The sequence below is a fragment of the Procambarus clarkii genome, chromosome 34, assembly GCF_040958095.1.
Source record: "Procambarus clarkii isolate CNS0578487 chromosome 34, FALCON_Pclarkii_2.0, whole genome shotgun sequence".
NCBI lineage: Eukaryota > Metazoa > Arthropoda > Malacostraca > Decapoda > Cambaridae > Procambarus > Procambarus clarkii.
Window position 1 is genome coordinate 35,174,683 of NC_091183.1, and position 16,694 is coordinate 35,191,376.

At 47.0% G+C, this 16,694-nt stretch overlaps 1 protein-coding gene across 3 annotated transcripts in view; it reads left to right on the top strand.

The window, feature by feature from the left end:
• Cmtr1 (Cap methyltransferase 1) overlaps window positions 1-8,957 on the top strand; it is a 123,299-nt gene extending 114,342 nt beyond the window's left edge. Inside the window, exons 15-16 of one of the 3 annotated variants that reach the window (XM_069335772.1) lie at window positions 1-103; window positions 7,375-8,957. The exon at window positions 1-103 is cut by the window's left edge and continues 6 nt beyond it. In XM_069335772.1, the coding sequence (XP_069191873.1) occupies window positions 1-103; window positions 7,375-7,501 (230 nt within the window). In that variant the 3' untranslated portion in view covers window positions 7,502-8,957. Of the gene's footprint in view, window positions 104-4,231; window positions 4,620-7,374 lie in introns of those variants that run through there. The other 2 variants (XM_069335771.1, XM_069335773.1) reach the window with 2 other exon arrangements.
• Window positions 8,958-16,694: the final 7,737 nt, after the last annotated feature.

Genomic DNA, 16,694 nt, shown 5'->3' on the forward strand with positions numbered 1-16,694 from the left:
GGATGATGGCATTCAGCAAAAGCAAAAATCGGAAATATTGGTTTAATACCTGTTCTCGGAAATCAACTTTCGAGTGCCAACAAGAAGTTATAGCACCTTTCAAGTAAATATACATGTCTTTAATTCCTTGTTGATTCATTTGCAGTGAATCTAAATCCTTTTGTCATTAGTTCATAAATGTTAATATTATCTTAATTCTCACCCCATTTCACACTTATGGTTTAGAAAAACATCAGCTCAGGAAAGACAGTAGAATAGTACACAGACTCATGGATTTGGATCACACTGGGCAGGTCTTCATCCAAATTTCCTAAAGTTCTTATGGTGCATATAAATCCCAACTATTGCGTTGAATTCACGTTTCCATCTATACTTAAAATGTTAGGTGGATAAAGCCTTTTTCGTACGTGTTTCCTTATCACAGTGGTTTCCTTATTCCTCTATCAGAGTGGTGGACACCAACATATGTCAATTAAGGGGACTGTATATATTCTCAAAACTTATGCTTCATTGAGCAGTGCACGAATACTATCAATGTAAGTAGAGTGTAACGGGCTTTGTGTAAGTGGACACACTTATTGCGTGCTTTAGTAATCAACCTGTGTTGTAGAATTATTTTCCCTGTACTCTGTACTTTCACAGTTGGTTCTTAAGACTTTGTCCTTGGGTATAGATGATGATGCTTTAGGCACACCTATGTTGGGTACATTTGGTCACTTTTGCATGGTTATGCAAATGGTTATTATCATGGTTATTCTTTATTTACTCCTGTTCATACTTATTTTGTTGATGTTTCATGTCCATTTCTGGGGGGAGCCCCATTGGCTTCCCGCATCTATCCAGGCTGATATTGCTAATATTAGATTTTGGCATCAGTCAGTGTGAAAGGGGTTCATAGGCCTACCGGGGACTACGAGCCAAAACCTGACTCCCTCAGAGAGGCACGAGGGCCAATGGCCTATAGAAATGTAGTTGGAAGCATTCTATGTCTGCCATCGACTGGGTCAGGCACCCAGAAAGGTAAGCATCCCAAAACAAACCCCTATTCTGGTTAAAAAAAATGTGACTAAAGGCCGAACTAGTGGACAGAACTCTCCAAACGAAAACTAGCAAACGAGCATGACGTCATGGTCACTATGTCACTGTGCCGCCATCTGCGCAGCTCCCCCCTCCCTGGGAGGGGGAAGAGGGAGCCCCAGACCCATACACCACCCCCCCCCCATGCACGTTGGCTGTCCAAAACCACAGTTTGAGGCTAATGCACTAGGCTGAAGTCGTGTGCTCTGGATTTTGTTCAAGCTCTGCGCCCTTGTGTGGTGTGGTGGCTGTCACATAGGGGGGTGTGCAAGCCAGGAGTAATTCTTCAGTACTCGGGCTGCATGTGCCTAGGGTTACCTTCCCAAGGTGCCGTATAAGTACTGCCCTTGGGGCTTGGGGCCACCTTCCCCAAGTTCCTTGGGTTCTGCCTCTGTTTGGTCGTTTACTGCTCGGCTTTCGGCCGCCCTTTGTGTGCTGGGGTGTTCTGGCTCCCTTGTTCGCCTTAGGGTAAGAGGCAGTTTGCACTGATAGGGGCGCAGGGTACTGCGCAGCTAGTTTCCACCTATCATCGCGGCTGGCTCTGTTCTGCCTGGGTGCGTTGTCCTCTTACAGGGTTTGTGTTTTGTTTTTGTCTTCCTGCCTGGTGGGGGGGGTCTGCCTTTACTTGGTTGCCCCCGATCTGTATATTGTGCACTTCTGTTTTTCTGGTGGTACCCCTCCTGTTAGGTCCCTGTGAGTGTACACTCCCAGGGAGTCAGTACTTAGAAGGATGTTGGTAGACATGGGTGCCGGTTAGCAATACCCTGCCTGGGCTTTCCTGAACGTGTGATTTTGTGTTTGATTATCAGGGGTCTCGAAGGTTCAGGTGGATCTTCATACTTGCCATATTATTGGAATGTCTGTTGATTTCCAGTGAGGTTTACCTCTTGTCCTTTATGGCCCTAGTTGGTACCCTTCCGTACTGCTTATCGTCTTTCCCTGTTGTATCTAATTATTTTCTTATCTCCTCTTCTCTCGGTAATCTGTCTCGGCATTTATTATGATCGTTTAACAAACCTTGTAAGCTCCCTCCCCGACGGGAGGGAGGAGCCGCCTCAATCCTCATGCGTTCTGAGTATGGCCCGATGGTGATTGTTTTGTTTATGGTCAACTTGTGTTGGTGTTGTGCGACCTTTATCTCGGGTCATACGCCGCACTCGCTCATTTTCTCTCTCCGGTCATAGCTCCCTCGATTCTAGGGGGGGTGTTCTGGGTTTTGTATGTGGGGGAAAACACCTAGTTCTTTTCTCTGTTTAAGGGTGTAGGGTGGCTCGGAGTGGCACCGCCTCCACCTCTACACTTCACCTAATCTTCTCCTGCAGTGTGTGCAATTCTGGACATAATCCTCTAGCGATGCTCCCGGAATGTTACGCGGCTCAGCTGTGTCATGACACGATAGTGTCTACGCTTTACAGGTGAGAGTATACGGTCTGGTGACACTGTCAGCTGGGTGCTGGTTCTCGATTTTTGGATGAGTGTTGGGTATTGTTTGTGGTGGTTGCTTGGCCCATTTGCGTGCATCTTAAAGTGACTTTACTTTGTGCTTATATCGATGCTATCTGGGCACTCATTCATTGACCCAGTCAATGCTCTCTGGACGCTCATTCATTGACTCAATCATTGCTCTTTGGACACTTATTCATTGACCGTCATTCAGTGCTTGGCTGCTTCATTATATTTACACATTGGAGTGTCTGTGTATATACTTGATCGTATACATTCCGTCACCACTTGCTTCCTAGGTCTTATTAGTTCATCTAATGGATTATACTGTCTTGTCCCAAGCTACCAGTGCTTGGACTATATTTGTGGTCTTTTCATTGCATGTTTCCATATTTCCTACCTCTATACTACATATTGTTGTGTATCTTAGTATGGACTTACTCTCCATGCTAGTCTTGGTGCTAGGTCGAACTGTGTGCATGTTCAGTTCCTTGAGATTGGACAGATCTAGTGTTCAGTTATAGAATTGAGTTCTTTCATCTTGTATGTCACTACCAGTTTCTGTGTTGCAGTGTCTGCTGGTGAATGTAGCTTTCCAATTACCCATTTCTGCCCCTTCAGTTCCTTTTCGATGGGATGGGGAGCTAGGATTACGGTCCTGGCTGCGGCCTTTTCTTTGTGTTCCTTTTCTGTACGGTACATTTTTGATGTACTGCAATACACGTCCTGGGTAGTTCTCATCTATTACTCAATGACGTGTGCGTGGTTCTGCCCTGCTGGAGCTGGTGGCGCAGCTCCTGCAGGTTGCAGTGTTGCTGTTTTTCGCTTCGTGTCTCACGTGTTGGCTCATGGTGCTCACTTCCTCATTGGCCTCTGCCTGGGCCCTATCTCTTAGGTTTTCGTCACCATTTTGTCCTTGCTGTTTGCAGTCTGTGGTTCGGCTCTTCGGCAAGCGGCAGCTTCTTGTTGTCATACCTTATCAGCCTTGTTGGTCCTTTAGGGGTCCCAGGGAATGGGGGGTCCTCCTAGGTGGGGCATGTCTGGTCGCCCGGGTTGGGGTTCCTGGTTCCCTGGCGGATATTCCTTCTGGTTCTTTGCCAGCTTTGGTTTCAGGTGCTGCTTGCTCGGTGTCCGAACCCAGGGGTTTTCCCACGGCTCCGCTTCTTTCAACTGATCGGTCCAGTCCATACCGGGGCTGGTTCGGGCTTCTCCTCGGTTCTTCATGTATGGTAATTTTGACTCTAATCTCTCACCGTCTGTTTAGTGATCAGGTGGCTTCGTTGATGGTGTCCCACCTGCATGCTTCGTCTCAGCGGCGGTATGGGGTTTTGCTGGCGGTCCTTCCTTTTCTTTTTATCTCTTTGTAGGTATCCTGTGCTTTTTGTTGATGTGGTCTTGTCCTCTCTTGGGGGGTTTAGGACCGACGTCTTGACATACTGTCGCCTTGTCTCGTGCGGCGCTGGCGGAGCCACTATGAATTGCTTTTGATTTTGGTGTTTCTCCTACATCGTTTCGCAAGCTGTCTCGGGCTTTTTTTTCACCTCCGGCCTGCTCATAAGCCGTCTAAGCCATCCTGGTCTTGAACAGGGTACTCTCTTTCTCTTCCCTTCGGTTATTGTGGCCCCTTTGGTTCCGGTTTATTTCTCCATTGTTTCTGCTCTTTTGGTTTCTGGTGATCAGTTTGTTTGTTTTAGCTGTCTCTTCTTTTCAGGCAAGGTTGGGAAGGCTGTTTTCCAGAGGGATCCCTGGGGTTTGTTGCTGCTTGTTTGGTTGGCCGGGGGTGCTTCTTGTGTCCGAGTGTGTGGCTTTCGGTCTTTGCCTGCGTGCCGCAGCCTCTGTGGCCCTAGACGCGCTTTGGGCTGACCTGTGGTTCCCTTCGTCCCTGTTCTAGAGGTTCAGGTCTCCCGGATCGTCCGCTGGGTCGTTTGGTGTTGCCAGTTGTCTTGCTTTCGGGTTCGGGCGTGTGGTTTCCACCTCCCAGGTTAGTCCCTTTTTTGTCCTTGTTCTTTGGGTAGTTAGCTCCGGGTAGCCGACGGTGCTTCCCCCAGAAAATCAGCGCTGAATATAATGAAACGCCATTTTCTGGGTGAGACCCCGGAGGCTCCCCGGTGACCCTCCCTTCCTCCAGTCGGTGGTTTTTCACGTATTTTTGATGTCCAGCCTCAGAACTGAGGTTTTGGATAGCCGGCACGGGGGGGGGGGGGTCTGGAGCTTCTCCCTTCCCCCTCCTGGGGAGGGGGAGAAGCTGCGTGGACGGCGGCGTGGTGACATGATGCTCGTTTGCTCGTTTTTGTTTGGGGAGTTCTGTCCACTAGTTCGGCTTTTAGTCACAATTTCTTAACTAGAATAGAGGTTTGTTTTGGGATGCTTACCTTTCTGGGTGCCTGACCTGGTCAATGGCAGACATAGAATGCTTCCAACCAGATGGAAGGAACTGATGCCAAAGTCTAATAGCAATATCAGCCTGGATAGCTCTGGGGAGCTTCTGGGTCTCACCCAGAAAATGACGTTTCATTACATTCAATGCTGGTTTTTTGTTAAAAAAAAAATCGGTCATAAGCTGTACTTAACCATTTTTGTCTTTGGGGTAGAGAGGTTTAGGTTAAGGCATGCTAAAAAACATATCTTGTGATCAGGTCTCTTCTGTTTTAGGCAGAAATCCTGGGATCATTCTTAAGTCACCATCTAATTTGATTCGGTATGGCTAATAAAAGAGGAGAGCTTAGTGTGGGGCTTGTCAATATTTTGCTTGGTGCTGTTTCAAGTGATTTGTCAGATATTTAGCTAACATGACACTTGAGTAAATTATGAATATTATTCCAGCAATCTACAATATATGTATAAAGGAGAGAATGTCTGTCTCCAAGGTTGGAGGCCAGATGCTTGTGTCTAGCCTCACCAAAACTTTGCAAGAGAAATACAGGTTCAGGGGTATGGGACGGACATAGATTGAACTAGGTTGTTCCTATTGATCTTATTAAGAGGGGTAAGGAAAACCTAGTGATCCTTCCAAAAAAATTGGTGAAAGGTGGTTAACTGAGCAACCTGTTCTCTCTATAGCACGTTTAATTTTGACATATACTTTACCTAAGTCCAAAAACTAATGTACAAGAAATTTGTAGTGGCTTACTATATTGACAATGTCCTGTTTTCAGTCTGCTGTTCCTCTGGTTGGTTTGGTTAGGGCACTTTAGTACCACAGTTACTGGATGTTGGGAACAAGAATGGGCTTGACCGAATCCCTAGATTTCGTTATTTGAATGTGATGAAGGAGAACTCGGATATTAAATGGAAATGTGTATGTTCAAGGGTGGAGATAAAGGGGGAGGGGCGAGAAGGGAGGGAAGAGGGTGAAAGGAGGAGAGAGGAGTGAAGATGAAGGGGGATGGATGTGGGCAAGAGGGGGAGTGAAGAGGAGGGAATTGGCATGAGGGGGAGGGGAGAGGATATCCTGAGCACTGCTGGATTACTCCTTCAAGTCTATGTCTATGAGAGAGAAGGTAAGGGAACTATCAGGAGAAACCACCAAGCCATTGTGACTAAAGGACTGGGAAAGGATCAGGTATAGGATGGTATAGGGAGAAGGAATGTTGTCTAAGCAATTGAGCTGTATGATAGAATGAAGGTCTCAATTCATGCAGGTCGGAGTTCAATTCCCGTCTGTTCAAGCGGCTAGGCGACATTCCTTCTCCCTATCCCATTCCAAATCCTGAACTCTTCCCAGAATTGTATAGTCATAATTGCTTGGTGCTTTCTCTGGATAGTTCCCTACCTTCTCTCTCTCAGATATAGACTTGGAGTACCCAGCAGTGTCCATGAAAGGCTGTCTCACCCCATCCCATGCCTATTCCTTCCTCTTCACTCCACCCTCTCCCACATAATTTCCCACTGTCTCAATTCAAGGGAGTAATAAAGTGCCTTAGCCAGAAAGAAGAGTTTCATTTAGATACATGAAGCATATGAAAATAATGCAGTTTATATCTTGTACCACTAGTGAAACTTTAGTGTATGAATTTATTCTATTCCAAAAAATGTAATGTAACATTTTGGAAGGGCAGTCCCCCCTTCCATTATAACATCAGACAGTGATGACATTTCTTGGGTATTCTCTCCTACATTTTATATGCGACACAGGACCTGGTTGTGGCTCACTGCTTGTCTCACTAAGAATCTGTCTAATGGCACTTGTTTTTGCCTACGTTTTAACAATTGTCTGTAGCAAGACATTACCTTGTCATTAAAAAGGTTAACACAACAGCTTGCCACAGTTTCATCTGGACGATTCTTTTCAGCGAAACTTTGCAGTTCTTCCCATATTGCACACATTTTCCTAGCCAGATCAACCATGGGTTGGTGGATCAACCTTCGTCATGTTTATGAATGCTCTTTTTCTTCTCCTCCTCATCATCCTTACAACTATTTTCTAATGTTGAACTTTACCACTGACTGTCTTGGGCCCCCCTGGCATAATATGTAATAAGAACTTTTATTTTAAGCCCCCCCAAAAAATCACAAATATGATAAAAAAAATTTACAGAGAATTCAAGTGTAATTATCATTAGGCAGGATACATGTGCAAATTGATCTTACCAACTCAAGACAAGTATGAACGAGTGGTTCGTACTCTGGAGTGAACATCGTACACGAGAGTAATCAATTTGTCAGAAAGTGCCAAGCATTTTTCTGACAAAATTTTCGTCGTTCACCGGAAAAATCACATTCGGGTTGAATTGTACACGGAGGTTCCACTGTGTATTCACATTATAATTTAATATAACTTTTGTAGTTGTGAATTGTTACATATAACTCAAATGATTTGCTTTGTCTATTTAGCATCATTGTTTTATCCTACAGATCATCATACAGTGGGGGAGCTGTGTGGTGGTGGGACAGTGGGGTTCAAGTCCTGGAGACTGATGAACCTACTAAAGGCAAGCTAAATCGAAGTGATATTATCAGTCACATAGCAGCTCACCGTTAACTCCTTCATAACTCACATCAGGTCCTACCTTACAGTATGCCTTGGCCTGAATTATTACACATCATCCCATTTATACAATTCTTGTGACCCCTTAAGTTAAAACATTTAACACTATCCCGCTCCGCGGCCGCCACCCGACATCACTCATTTTTCTCCCGATTCTGAGCGAGTGACTAATGGCTTGCGTCATGTATTAAAATATTTGTAAAAAATTCAATGTTTATCTGATCCACTTCTGGGTGGTTTCAAAATGAGCACCTTTAAATTGCGCACAATTTGATACCAAAATGAAAGACATAACATGAAAATTGATGTCAGAACTCTGGAAAGATAGTAATAATTTTGTGGTGATGAGCATCAAAAAGTGTCCAAAAGTTAAAATATTTCTTAAAATTCCATTTATTGTTCAATTATTATGGAGCTAGTTTTAAAATACATGCCTCTAGATTGCGCACAATTTGATACCAAATTGAAAGACTTAGCACGAAAATTGATGTCAAGAAAGATAATGAATGTCAGAAAGAAAATAAATACTTTTGTGGTCCAAATTTTTTAATACAGTATTTGCTAAAATTCCATTTCTGGGGGGAGCCCCGTCAGGCTCCCCGGAGCTATACCAGGACTGATATGCTAATGTCATGGCTTTGGCATCAAGTCATAGTGTATGGAGTTCTTAGGAAAGTTCTTGTCTTAGAGAGACATGGCAAAATGAAAGACGTAACACTGCAAATTGGTGTCAGAACACTGGAAATATATAAATAATTTTGTGGTGATGAGCGTCCAAAAGTTAAAATATTTGTTAAAATTCCATTTATTATTCTATTATTATTGGACTAGTTTAAAATACGCGCCTTTATTTTGCGAACAATTTGCGTAACAACACTGGGTAACTTTGCCGACTTTTGACTTTGCTGTGGGGAGTCACAGCGGGCTTTTGGACCTTATATGCATATACCCCTATAGGGAATTCTATTGGAAACACAATGATACCAAAACGAACAACGTAGCATGAGAATTAAGGTGAGAAAACTGAAACGAGTATACACTTTTCGGTGTCGCCGCGCGCTCTCCCGAAACGTCGGTACCATGACATCACAGTCTACGGCGTGCCCGCACGGAGTGCAATAGTGTTAACTTGAAATTAATTTTATGTAAGAATGTAATGTTTACATTAAACTTAATTAGTATTATGTTAAATTATATGGTGCAGAATTATTGAATTTAAGTATGTCTACTTAGCTACCTGGGTCCCATTCTGGTCACTTGCCTTATTTGTGAGCATTTCTGACTTGTCATAGAATACTTTAGAGTATAGGGAGTGAATGTTTGTGTATGACTGCTTATACATCTTAGGTGTTTTATAGATCTTAAGATGTGTGAATCTTATGTTATCTAGTTTTCTTACCCAAGGAAACTAATACAAGTAAAAATGTTTTTAATAAAAAGTTATTTTGTTTGTGGGGTATTCTTTTTTACCACATAATTAAAGTTAAAGCATTTAAAAGACTTGTTAGTAATATCTTTCCTGACCACTACACAGCAACATGGTCAAAAGTAATGCAACCTGGGATTCGACCGAATCCACTAGGGGCCTGAGGCTTCCAACTGAAGCTTAATCAGGGTTTCATACATTGCCCCTTGTGCATTTAAATCATAGTCTAGAGTTCTACCTCAATGCTTCTCTTCAAATGCACAGAGAAGTCACATTAACATATCTTGAGGTTATCTTGAGATGATTTCGGGGCTTTAGTGTCCCCGCGGCCCTGGTCCTCGACCAGGCCTCCACCCCCAGGAAGCAGCCCGTGACAGCTGACTAACACCCAGGTACCTATTTTACTGCTAGGTAACAGGGGCATAGGGTGAAAGAAACTCTGCCCATTGTTTCTCGCCGGCGCCCAGGGATCGAACCTGGGACCACAGGATCACAAGTCCAGCGTGCTGTCCACTCGGCCGACCGGCTCCCCATGTATCAATATCGCTGGTGTAATGGTCTAAGGCATTTGCTTGGGAATATTCAGAGCTAAGGTTCAAATCCTTCTCATCGCTCCTACTAATTTTCTTATTGATACATCACATTAATGTGATTTTGGGCATTTGAAGAGAAACATTGAAGGTAGAACTCCTAGACTATGACTAAGAGTGTATGAAGGCCGATGCAGTGAAACCGGGAATTAGACTTCAGTTGGAAACCTCAGGACCCCGTAGAGGATTCAGCAGAATCCCAGGCTTTTACCATGTTGCAGTGTAGTGGTCTGGGCCATTTGCCTGGGCATTACAAGAATATCTTTGTTACTATATCTTGACCTAAATGTTTTTCTCAACGCCTCCGCTACAATGCTTTCCAGTGTGCCAGGGTTAGCACTTTTTGATAATTACTCTGCTAAGCATTCATTTACAATTGCAATGATAATTTTAGGAAATTTTTATAGAGACTTAAGAATTGTTATTAATACCTTACAACTTTGGTTTTTAATATTTTAGTCATCCTACTCTAACTAGAGTACTGCTGAGAATGAAGTTAAATATTTGCTCATTCAAATTTTTTTGTTATTCTCATTTCATATTTATAGTTTGGCATTATTTTCTGTGATTCATATGCTGGTAAGCAAATTATTTTTCTTTCTTTGTAACTTTTTTTTTTTACACGTTCCCTTCTTATACTTATGAAAAAGGAGAAGAGGGAAATACAGTAGTGTATATAGTATTAGGGGTGTTCATATCAGCTGTCACATTCACACCTTTGACGGTTTGAGAGTCTTCAAAAAAGTTTTAAAAATAATGTATAGTAATTCCATTTTAACTACTTCACTGTTGATTTTGATTATGAATAATTTGTTCTTATATTCCATTATAATTCAGTTGGTATTAGAAATGGTTTTGTACATTTTTAAGTGCTTGCCAACTATGCTTCCCTGTGTGAGCATCGAGTAACATCTAGCTTCAGGGCCCCACCTTATAACATAATTAGAAAATATGAATCCTTCGTGCAAATTAAACAAATATAGTCATTTATAATTTTCAAGTAAATACACTTAACACTTTAATTAATGTTAACAGGCATCCATAATTATGTATAATCGATCCAATTCTGAAAGTGTCATCCTAATCTCAATATTTCCAAAACTCACTTTCTTGACCTTCAAAGAGTGGCTGTCATCAAAATTGTCACTTTCCCCTCGCACTGTGTGCAAAAAAATATGAAACTAATCTGTTCATATATAATGATACATAAAGCAAAAGCCAAAAAAAATCTATACCTATAAGAATGTGTCCAAAGTTGGTGGCCAAGCTCTTCGGAGTAGTCTCATGAAACATTGCTGGGTGAATGATTTGGGTTACATAGGGAGGTCAGAGTCAAGTCCCATGTCTTGCCTTTGGAAATAAGTGGAACCTGCCATTTAATGCAATCTCAAAAAATTCCATCCCTCACTATAATTTAGCAAACATTAAATGTTAGGTTTTTTTTCTGGGGGGAGCCCCTACGGCTCCCCGGAGCTATCCTTGGCTGATATGGATACCCTAACTATTTTGCATCAGTCGATGTGGCTGGAGTTCTAGGCCTACCGGGGACCACGAGCCAGAACCTGGCCCCCTCAGAGAGGCACAGGGGAGCAATGGCCCATAGAAATGCACATGTGATTTGGAGCATTCTATATCTGCCATTGACCAGGACAGGCACCCAGAAAGGTAAGCGCCACAAAACAAACCCCTATTCTGGTTAATAACAAAAATCGACAAACGAGTGGACAGAACTCCCCCAGGAAAACGAACTAACAAGCATGACGTCACACGAGCCGCGCCACATGTCTGCGCAGCTCCCCCCTCCCCGGGAGGGGGAAGGGGAAGCCCCAGACCCCCGCGCCGGCAATCCCCGCCCCAGTTCCTCGACTGATGGGATCATGCACGGTCGTGTGGCTCCAGCTCCGGTCTTGTCTCAGTGCTGTGACTTATTTGCAGTGCTGCTCTTACGTTGGTCGTGTGAGCTGGGAGTAGTATTCTCAGGTACTCAGGCTGCATGTGCTTAGGGTCACCTTTCCCTGAGTACCCTGTAAGTACCTGCCCTTGGGGCTTGGGGTTGCCTTCCACAAGTCACCTTGGGTCTACCTCTGTTGGCTTTTCGCTGCTTGGCGTTTGGCCGCCCCGAGGGTTTGGGGGTTTTACTCCCTTGTTTACCTTGGGGTAAGTAGGTAATTATAGCACTGGTGGGGCGCAGGGTACTGCGTAGCTAGTTTTCACCTATGACAGTGGCCGGCTCTGTTCCCTCTGGGTACGTTGTCCACATGTGTGGTTTTTCTTTTATATTTGTTTTTGCCTGGTAGGGGAGTCTGCCTTGTGTTCCCCCCCCCCTCCCCCTTATATTAGGGTCGTTTGTGTGGTGGCACCCCCTGCTTTGCCTTCGCGAGTGGCACACGTCCCGTGGATTCAGCTTTAGCAGTTTGCTTGGTAGTTTGGGGCGCCGGTTAGCAGTGCCCTGCCTGGGATAACCCTTAGCAGACCCAGTCTAGGGGCCCTGGGAAACCCCCCGGGGGCTCTCGGGTCCGATAGTGGAGACCCTTGCGTCCCCTCTTGCTTTGTGCGAGTTCAGGGTTGCTCTGTCCCTTTGTCTCAGGGTGACTCTCCTTGTTTTTGTCTCCGTCATGCTGCCTGTTGGGTCAGTGACACATTCGACCCTGAGTCCTGTGAACTTTGTTGCTTGTTCATGACTCCATTCACCCAGTCTGCTGATGAATTCCCGTGGGTGCAGGCAGCTCGCTCGTTGCAGGGTTGGATGTTGCAACACGCTCTGGTTTGTCGCTTCCCCAGACGCCCCGAGGCTGCCCCGCTTGTGTAGGGACCCAGACTTGGGGGTTTTGGTCACTTCGGCCTTGGTTCCTCCACGCCCCCTTGTTTTTCCCCCTCCTGCTTCTGGCCCCTACGCATCTGCAGGCTGCGGGGTTAGAGGTTCTGAGACTTGGGCAGTTTCGGGGGTTGCCCCGTCTAGGGTAGCTTCGGAGGCATTCGAGTCTGTTCCTCCGGCCGATGCTCCGGGGTCTGACCAGTGGGCCCCTTCTCTTTCAGCTCTCTCGGCTGCCCCGGCTTTTTCTTGTGGGGCCGGGGCTTTGGAGGTCGACTCGGCCCCGGGGCCTGGTGTAGAGGCTCCTGGGGTTGGGGAGGAGCGGCCTTGGAGGCCTTAGGCTCCATTGCGCCCCGCCTGGATTTCCGTCCTTTTGAGCGGGGCTTACTGTTGCGAGGAGTGGGGTTTTCTTTCCCCCCTCTGCGTACGATTTGGGCTTGGGTTCTGCTCCTTCCCGGGTTCGGTTCCGTGTCCCTGTGGTTTCTTCGGTTCCGTCTTCAGGAGGTTTTCGGCTAACCGCATCTCTTCGCCTGCGGTGCGGTTGGCCTTTGCGGCTTACCTCCTGCGTGTCCCGGAGTTTGCCTCCATACTGGTTCCTTCTGTTCTGGACAGGTTGGGCTCCTTGTAGCCGGTTGGGCTCCTTGTAGCCGGTTGGGCTACTTCTCGCCTTGTTGGGCTACTTCTCGCCTGGTTGGGCTACTTCTCGCCTGGTTGGGCTACTTCTCGCCTGGTTGGGCTACTTCTCGCCTGGTTGGGCTACTTTGCGCCTGGTTGGGCTACTTCTCGCCTGGTTGGGCTACTTCTCGCCTTTTTGGGGTACTGCGCATGCGCCGTGGGAGTTTGTTTTGGTTCCAGGCGGTGTGCACACGTGTTCTGCTTCCATTTCTCTCGGGGGGCTTCGCCTCTCGCTCTTTTCTTAATCCAATCCATGCCCCATTGCTTTGGGGGTGTTCTGGGGTGCCGCTGTGGGGAAATCATGAGGTTTTTCCCTGCGTTCTAGGGGTGGGGAGCCTCCTTCGCTGCTCCCCTCCTCTCCAGCATGGGCGCACTGGCCGCCTCCAGCGGATACGGACTCGAACACTTGCGTCATGACCCTTCAGATCCTATGTTCTGCAGGTGAGTTGGTGCGGTTTTGGCATCTCCTTCGTCCTGACGCTGTTTTCGTTTTTGGGCGTAGGAATGGGTGTACATACATCCTTGAGAACGTGGACCGTATCACCCGAGGTACCTACTGCAGGGCTATTAGCCCATACTGGGCAGTTCTTGTTCTCTCCACCTGATTCCTTCCTCGGTTCACGGGTGTCTGCTGGTGGCCTCTTGTCCCTTCCGAGGCAGTTCCTGCCTGTACTCCTCCTGCCCCTCTCCTATGCTTGTCTAACCTTGCTTGAGTTCGGGGCCTCGCCTCCACCTTGTTCCACAGTGCAACAGGGGGGGTGCCTGTTTGGTAGTACGTTTTCCTGTCGGAGGTTTTGTGTTCGCCTCCTTGTGCTTGCAAGTTGGGTTCTGGCTCTTTGTTTCCGCCTCTCCCCTGTTGTTTGCCTGTCGGGCGGATTCGGTGCTTCTTGGGCGCACTCATCTCTGCTCTTGGGGCTGTGTATGGGGTCAGCCCATGTTGGGCTGCCTAATGTGTTCCTTTGATTGCCTGTTACACTGCACACGTTTCTTCTACCGTCCCTGTGGCTCAGTTGAGTGCTCGGTTTCCACCTGTGTCCTCTTGTGTGCCACTCGTGTACGATTTATCTATCTACTCTGTCGCTTCTTTGGGGAGTGTGGTGACGTTTTGCTAGCGGTTTTGGTACTGCAGCTGCGTGTCAGGGTTGGTTGTGGCGTTATGTTCGGCCCTTCCGTGCTCCCTCTGGGGCTCTCCTTCCTTGCCGGTCTTGCTGTGCTGGGCCTGGTTTTTCCTTGTTCCTTGGATTCTCTGTCTTGTCCTCGCCTCATTGTGCTGGCTGGGGATGAGCTTGGGGTCTTTGTCTCACCCCCGCCTATCCTCCGGTTTCGGTTCAAGTTCCGGAGCCTAGTGGGCTCCCTTCCTTCGTGTTTTTCACGGCTGCCCCGGGGTTTTTCTTGACGCTGGGGCTTTGAGGGGACAGCTCGGCCCCGGGGCCTGCAGGGTGGGTTCCCGGGGCTGGGGTGGGGCTCACGTGAGGGGCCTCAGGCCCCGTTGGTCCCGCCGGGGTGTTTCTACCCCTCTCGGAGGGACTTGCAGTTTTGTGGTGTGGGGTTTTCCTTTCCCCCTCTCCGCACGTGCTTTGTGGGCGTCGGCCCCTCCCTGGGCTCGGTTTCCTTGTCCATTGTGCCCATTGTTTCCGTCCTGTTAGTGGGTGCTTTTCTACGATCTTCGCCCCTTTTTTCCGGGACGGGCCTTCTCCGTCATGTCCCCCTCTTCATGGGGTTTCTGCATGACTTTTGAATTCGGGTGCGACGGGGTTTTGGTGCCTTTGTCCTTTGTGTTTGCTTCTTTTTGTTCTCGAAGGTTCAGGACGGTTTTGCTCCTTCCCGTTTTCTGGTGCATCTGTCGTCGTTCAATTGAGCTTCCCTCCGGTCCTTTCTGGGGCTTGTGGGTCTTCTTCCTGGCAGCTTCTTTGTGTTGGCCTTTTTTGTTCTTTTGTGAATATCTCTTCTCTTCACACTGTCTCGGCACTACTAGTTTTCCTGGGAGCGATTTTGCTCCTCTTAATGAGTCTTTTCGCTCCTGCCCTTCTGCGGGATGTTGGTGCGGGGCAGCTCCTTATGCGAGTTTCTTCCCTGTCAGCTGCACTTGTGGAGGTGGACTTGCACACTTGTGGCTTTTTCATTTTAGTCCTGCGTTTTCTTTTCCCTCTTGGGTCTGGCACCTTGGTTTCTGCTGCTAGCTTTCGGTATTGATATTCCTTCTGCACCGTTTCGCAGGTTGTATTGTGCGTTGTTACACCTCCGGCCTGCTTATGCACTGCCTGTGTTGTCCTGGTCTTTGGACAGGGTGCTCTCCTGTTTTTCTTCTCCTTGGTGGTTGTGGCTCCTTGGGGTCAGGTTTGCTGTGCCTCGGTTTTCTTTTTGTTGGCATTCGCCTCTGGGGGTCGTGTGGCAGAGCTTTTTGCTCTTCTCAGGCGCAGTGGTTTTTGGCTCCCATGGTTGTGGTCATAGGTTTCTTCGTCTGCAGCCGTTCTCCCTTTTTTCTGGCGAATGATATACTGTACCTTGGGTTATTGTCTCGACTTCGTGTTGAGGAGTGATTCACCGACCGCCTCCCGGGTATGTTCCCTTGTTTTCTTAGGTAGTCTTTGGTGAGGCAGCTCCGGGGAGCCGTAGGGGCTCCCCCCAGAAAACCAGCGTTGAATGTAATGAAACGCCATTTTCTGGGTGAGTCCCGGAGGCTCCTCGGCACCCTCCCGCCCTCCGGTCGGCGGGGTTTTTTCGCGGTTTTGATATCCAGCCTCAGAACTGGGGCGGGGATCGCCGGCGCAGGTGTCTGGGTCTCCCCCTTCCCCCTCCCGGGGAGGGGGGGAGCTGCGCAGACATGCGGCGCGGCTCATGTGACGTCATGCTTGTTAGTTCGTTTTCCTGGGAGAGTTCTGTCCACTTGTTTGTCGATTCTTGTTGTTAACCAGAATAAGGGTTTGTTTTGTGGCGCTTACCTTTCTGGGTGCCTGTCCCGGTCGATGGCAGATATAGAATGCTCCAAATCACATGTGCATTTCTATGGGTCATTGCTCCCCGTGCCTCTCTGAGGGGGGCCAGGTTCTGGCTCGTGGTCCCTGGTAGGCCTAGAACTCCAGCCACATCGACTGCTGCAAAATAGTTAGGGTATCCATATCAGCCATGGATAGCTCCGGGGAGCCTCCGGGACTCACCCAGAAAATGGCGTTTCATTACATTCAACGCTGGTTTTTTGGGGGGCAGGGATATTCCTGCATTGGCCCTAAGCCTATGGCTGCCCCACTAAGTGTTACTGGTTTCTTTGCTTCTGTTTTACTTAGGCGAAGTATGAGTATTTATGATTTATGTTTGCTTCAGTAAGATTATGCCCAATGTGTTTAACAACAACTTCTGCTCTATTGAATCTAAGTTGAAATCTTATTGAGTTTGTAACTGCACTGTGTTAGATAATGTTCCAGTGGTCTATCAGGCATTTCTCCTCAGTGCTGACATTTAAATGTTAATGTGGATGGAAGGTGGTGAAAGTAGTATTGGGAAGAGAGGGAAAGATGAAAGAATGGAGTAGGAAAAGAAATGAGAGAGGGGGAGAGATATCCGGGCACAGTACCCTATCTAGTGCATATATCTTGGATATTAAATGTTAGGATGAAATTTTGTTTAGACAGTATATAGTGAACATGGTTACAAGGATGAAGGGAAAGTGGTGAAGTGTAGGAAAGA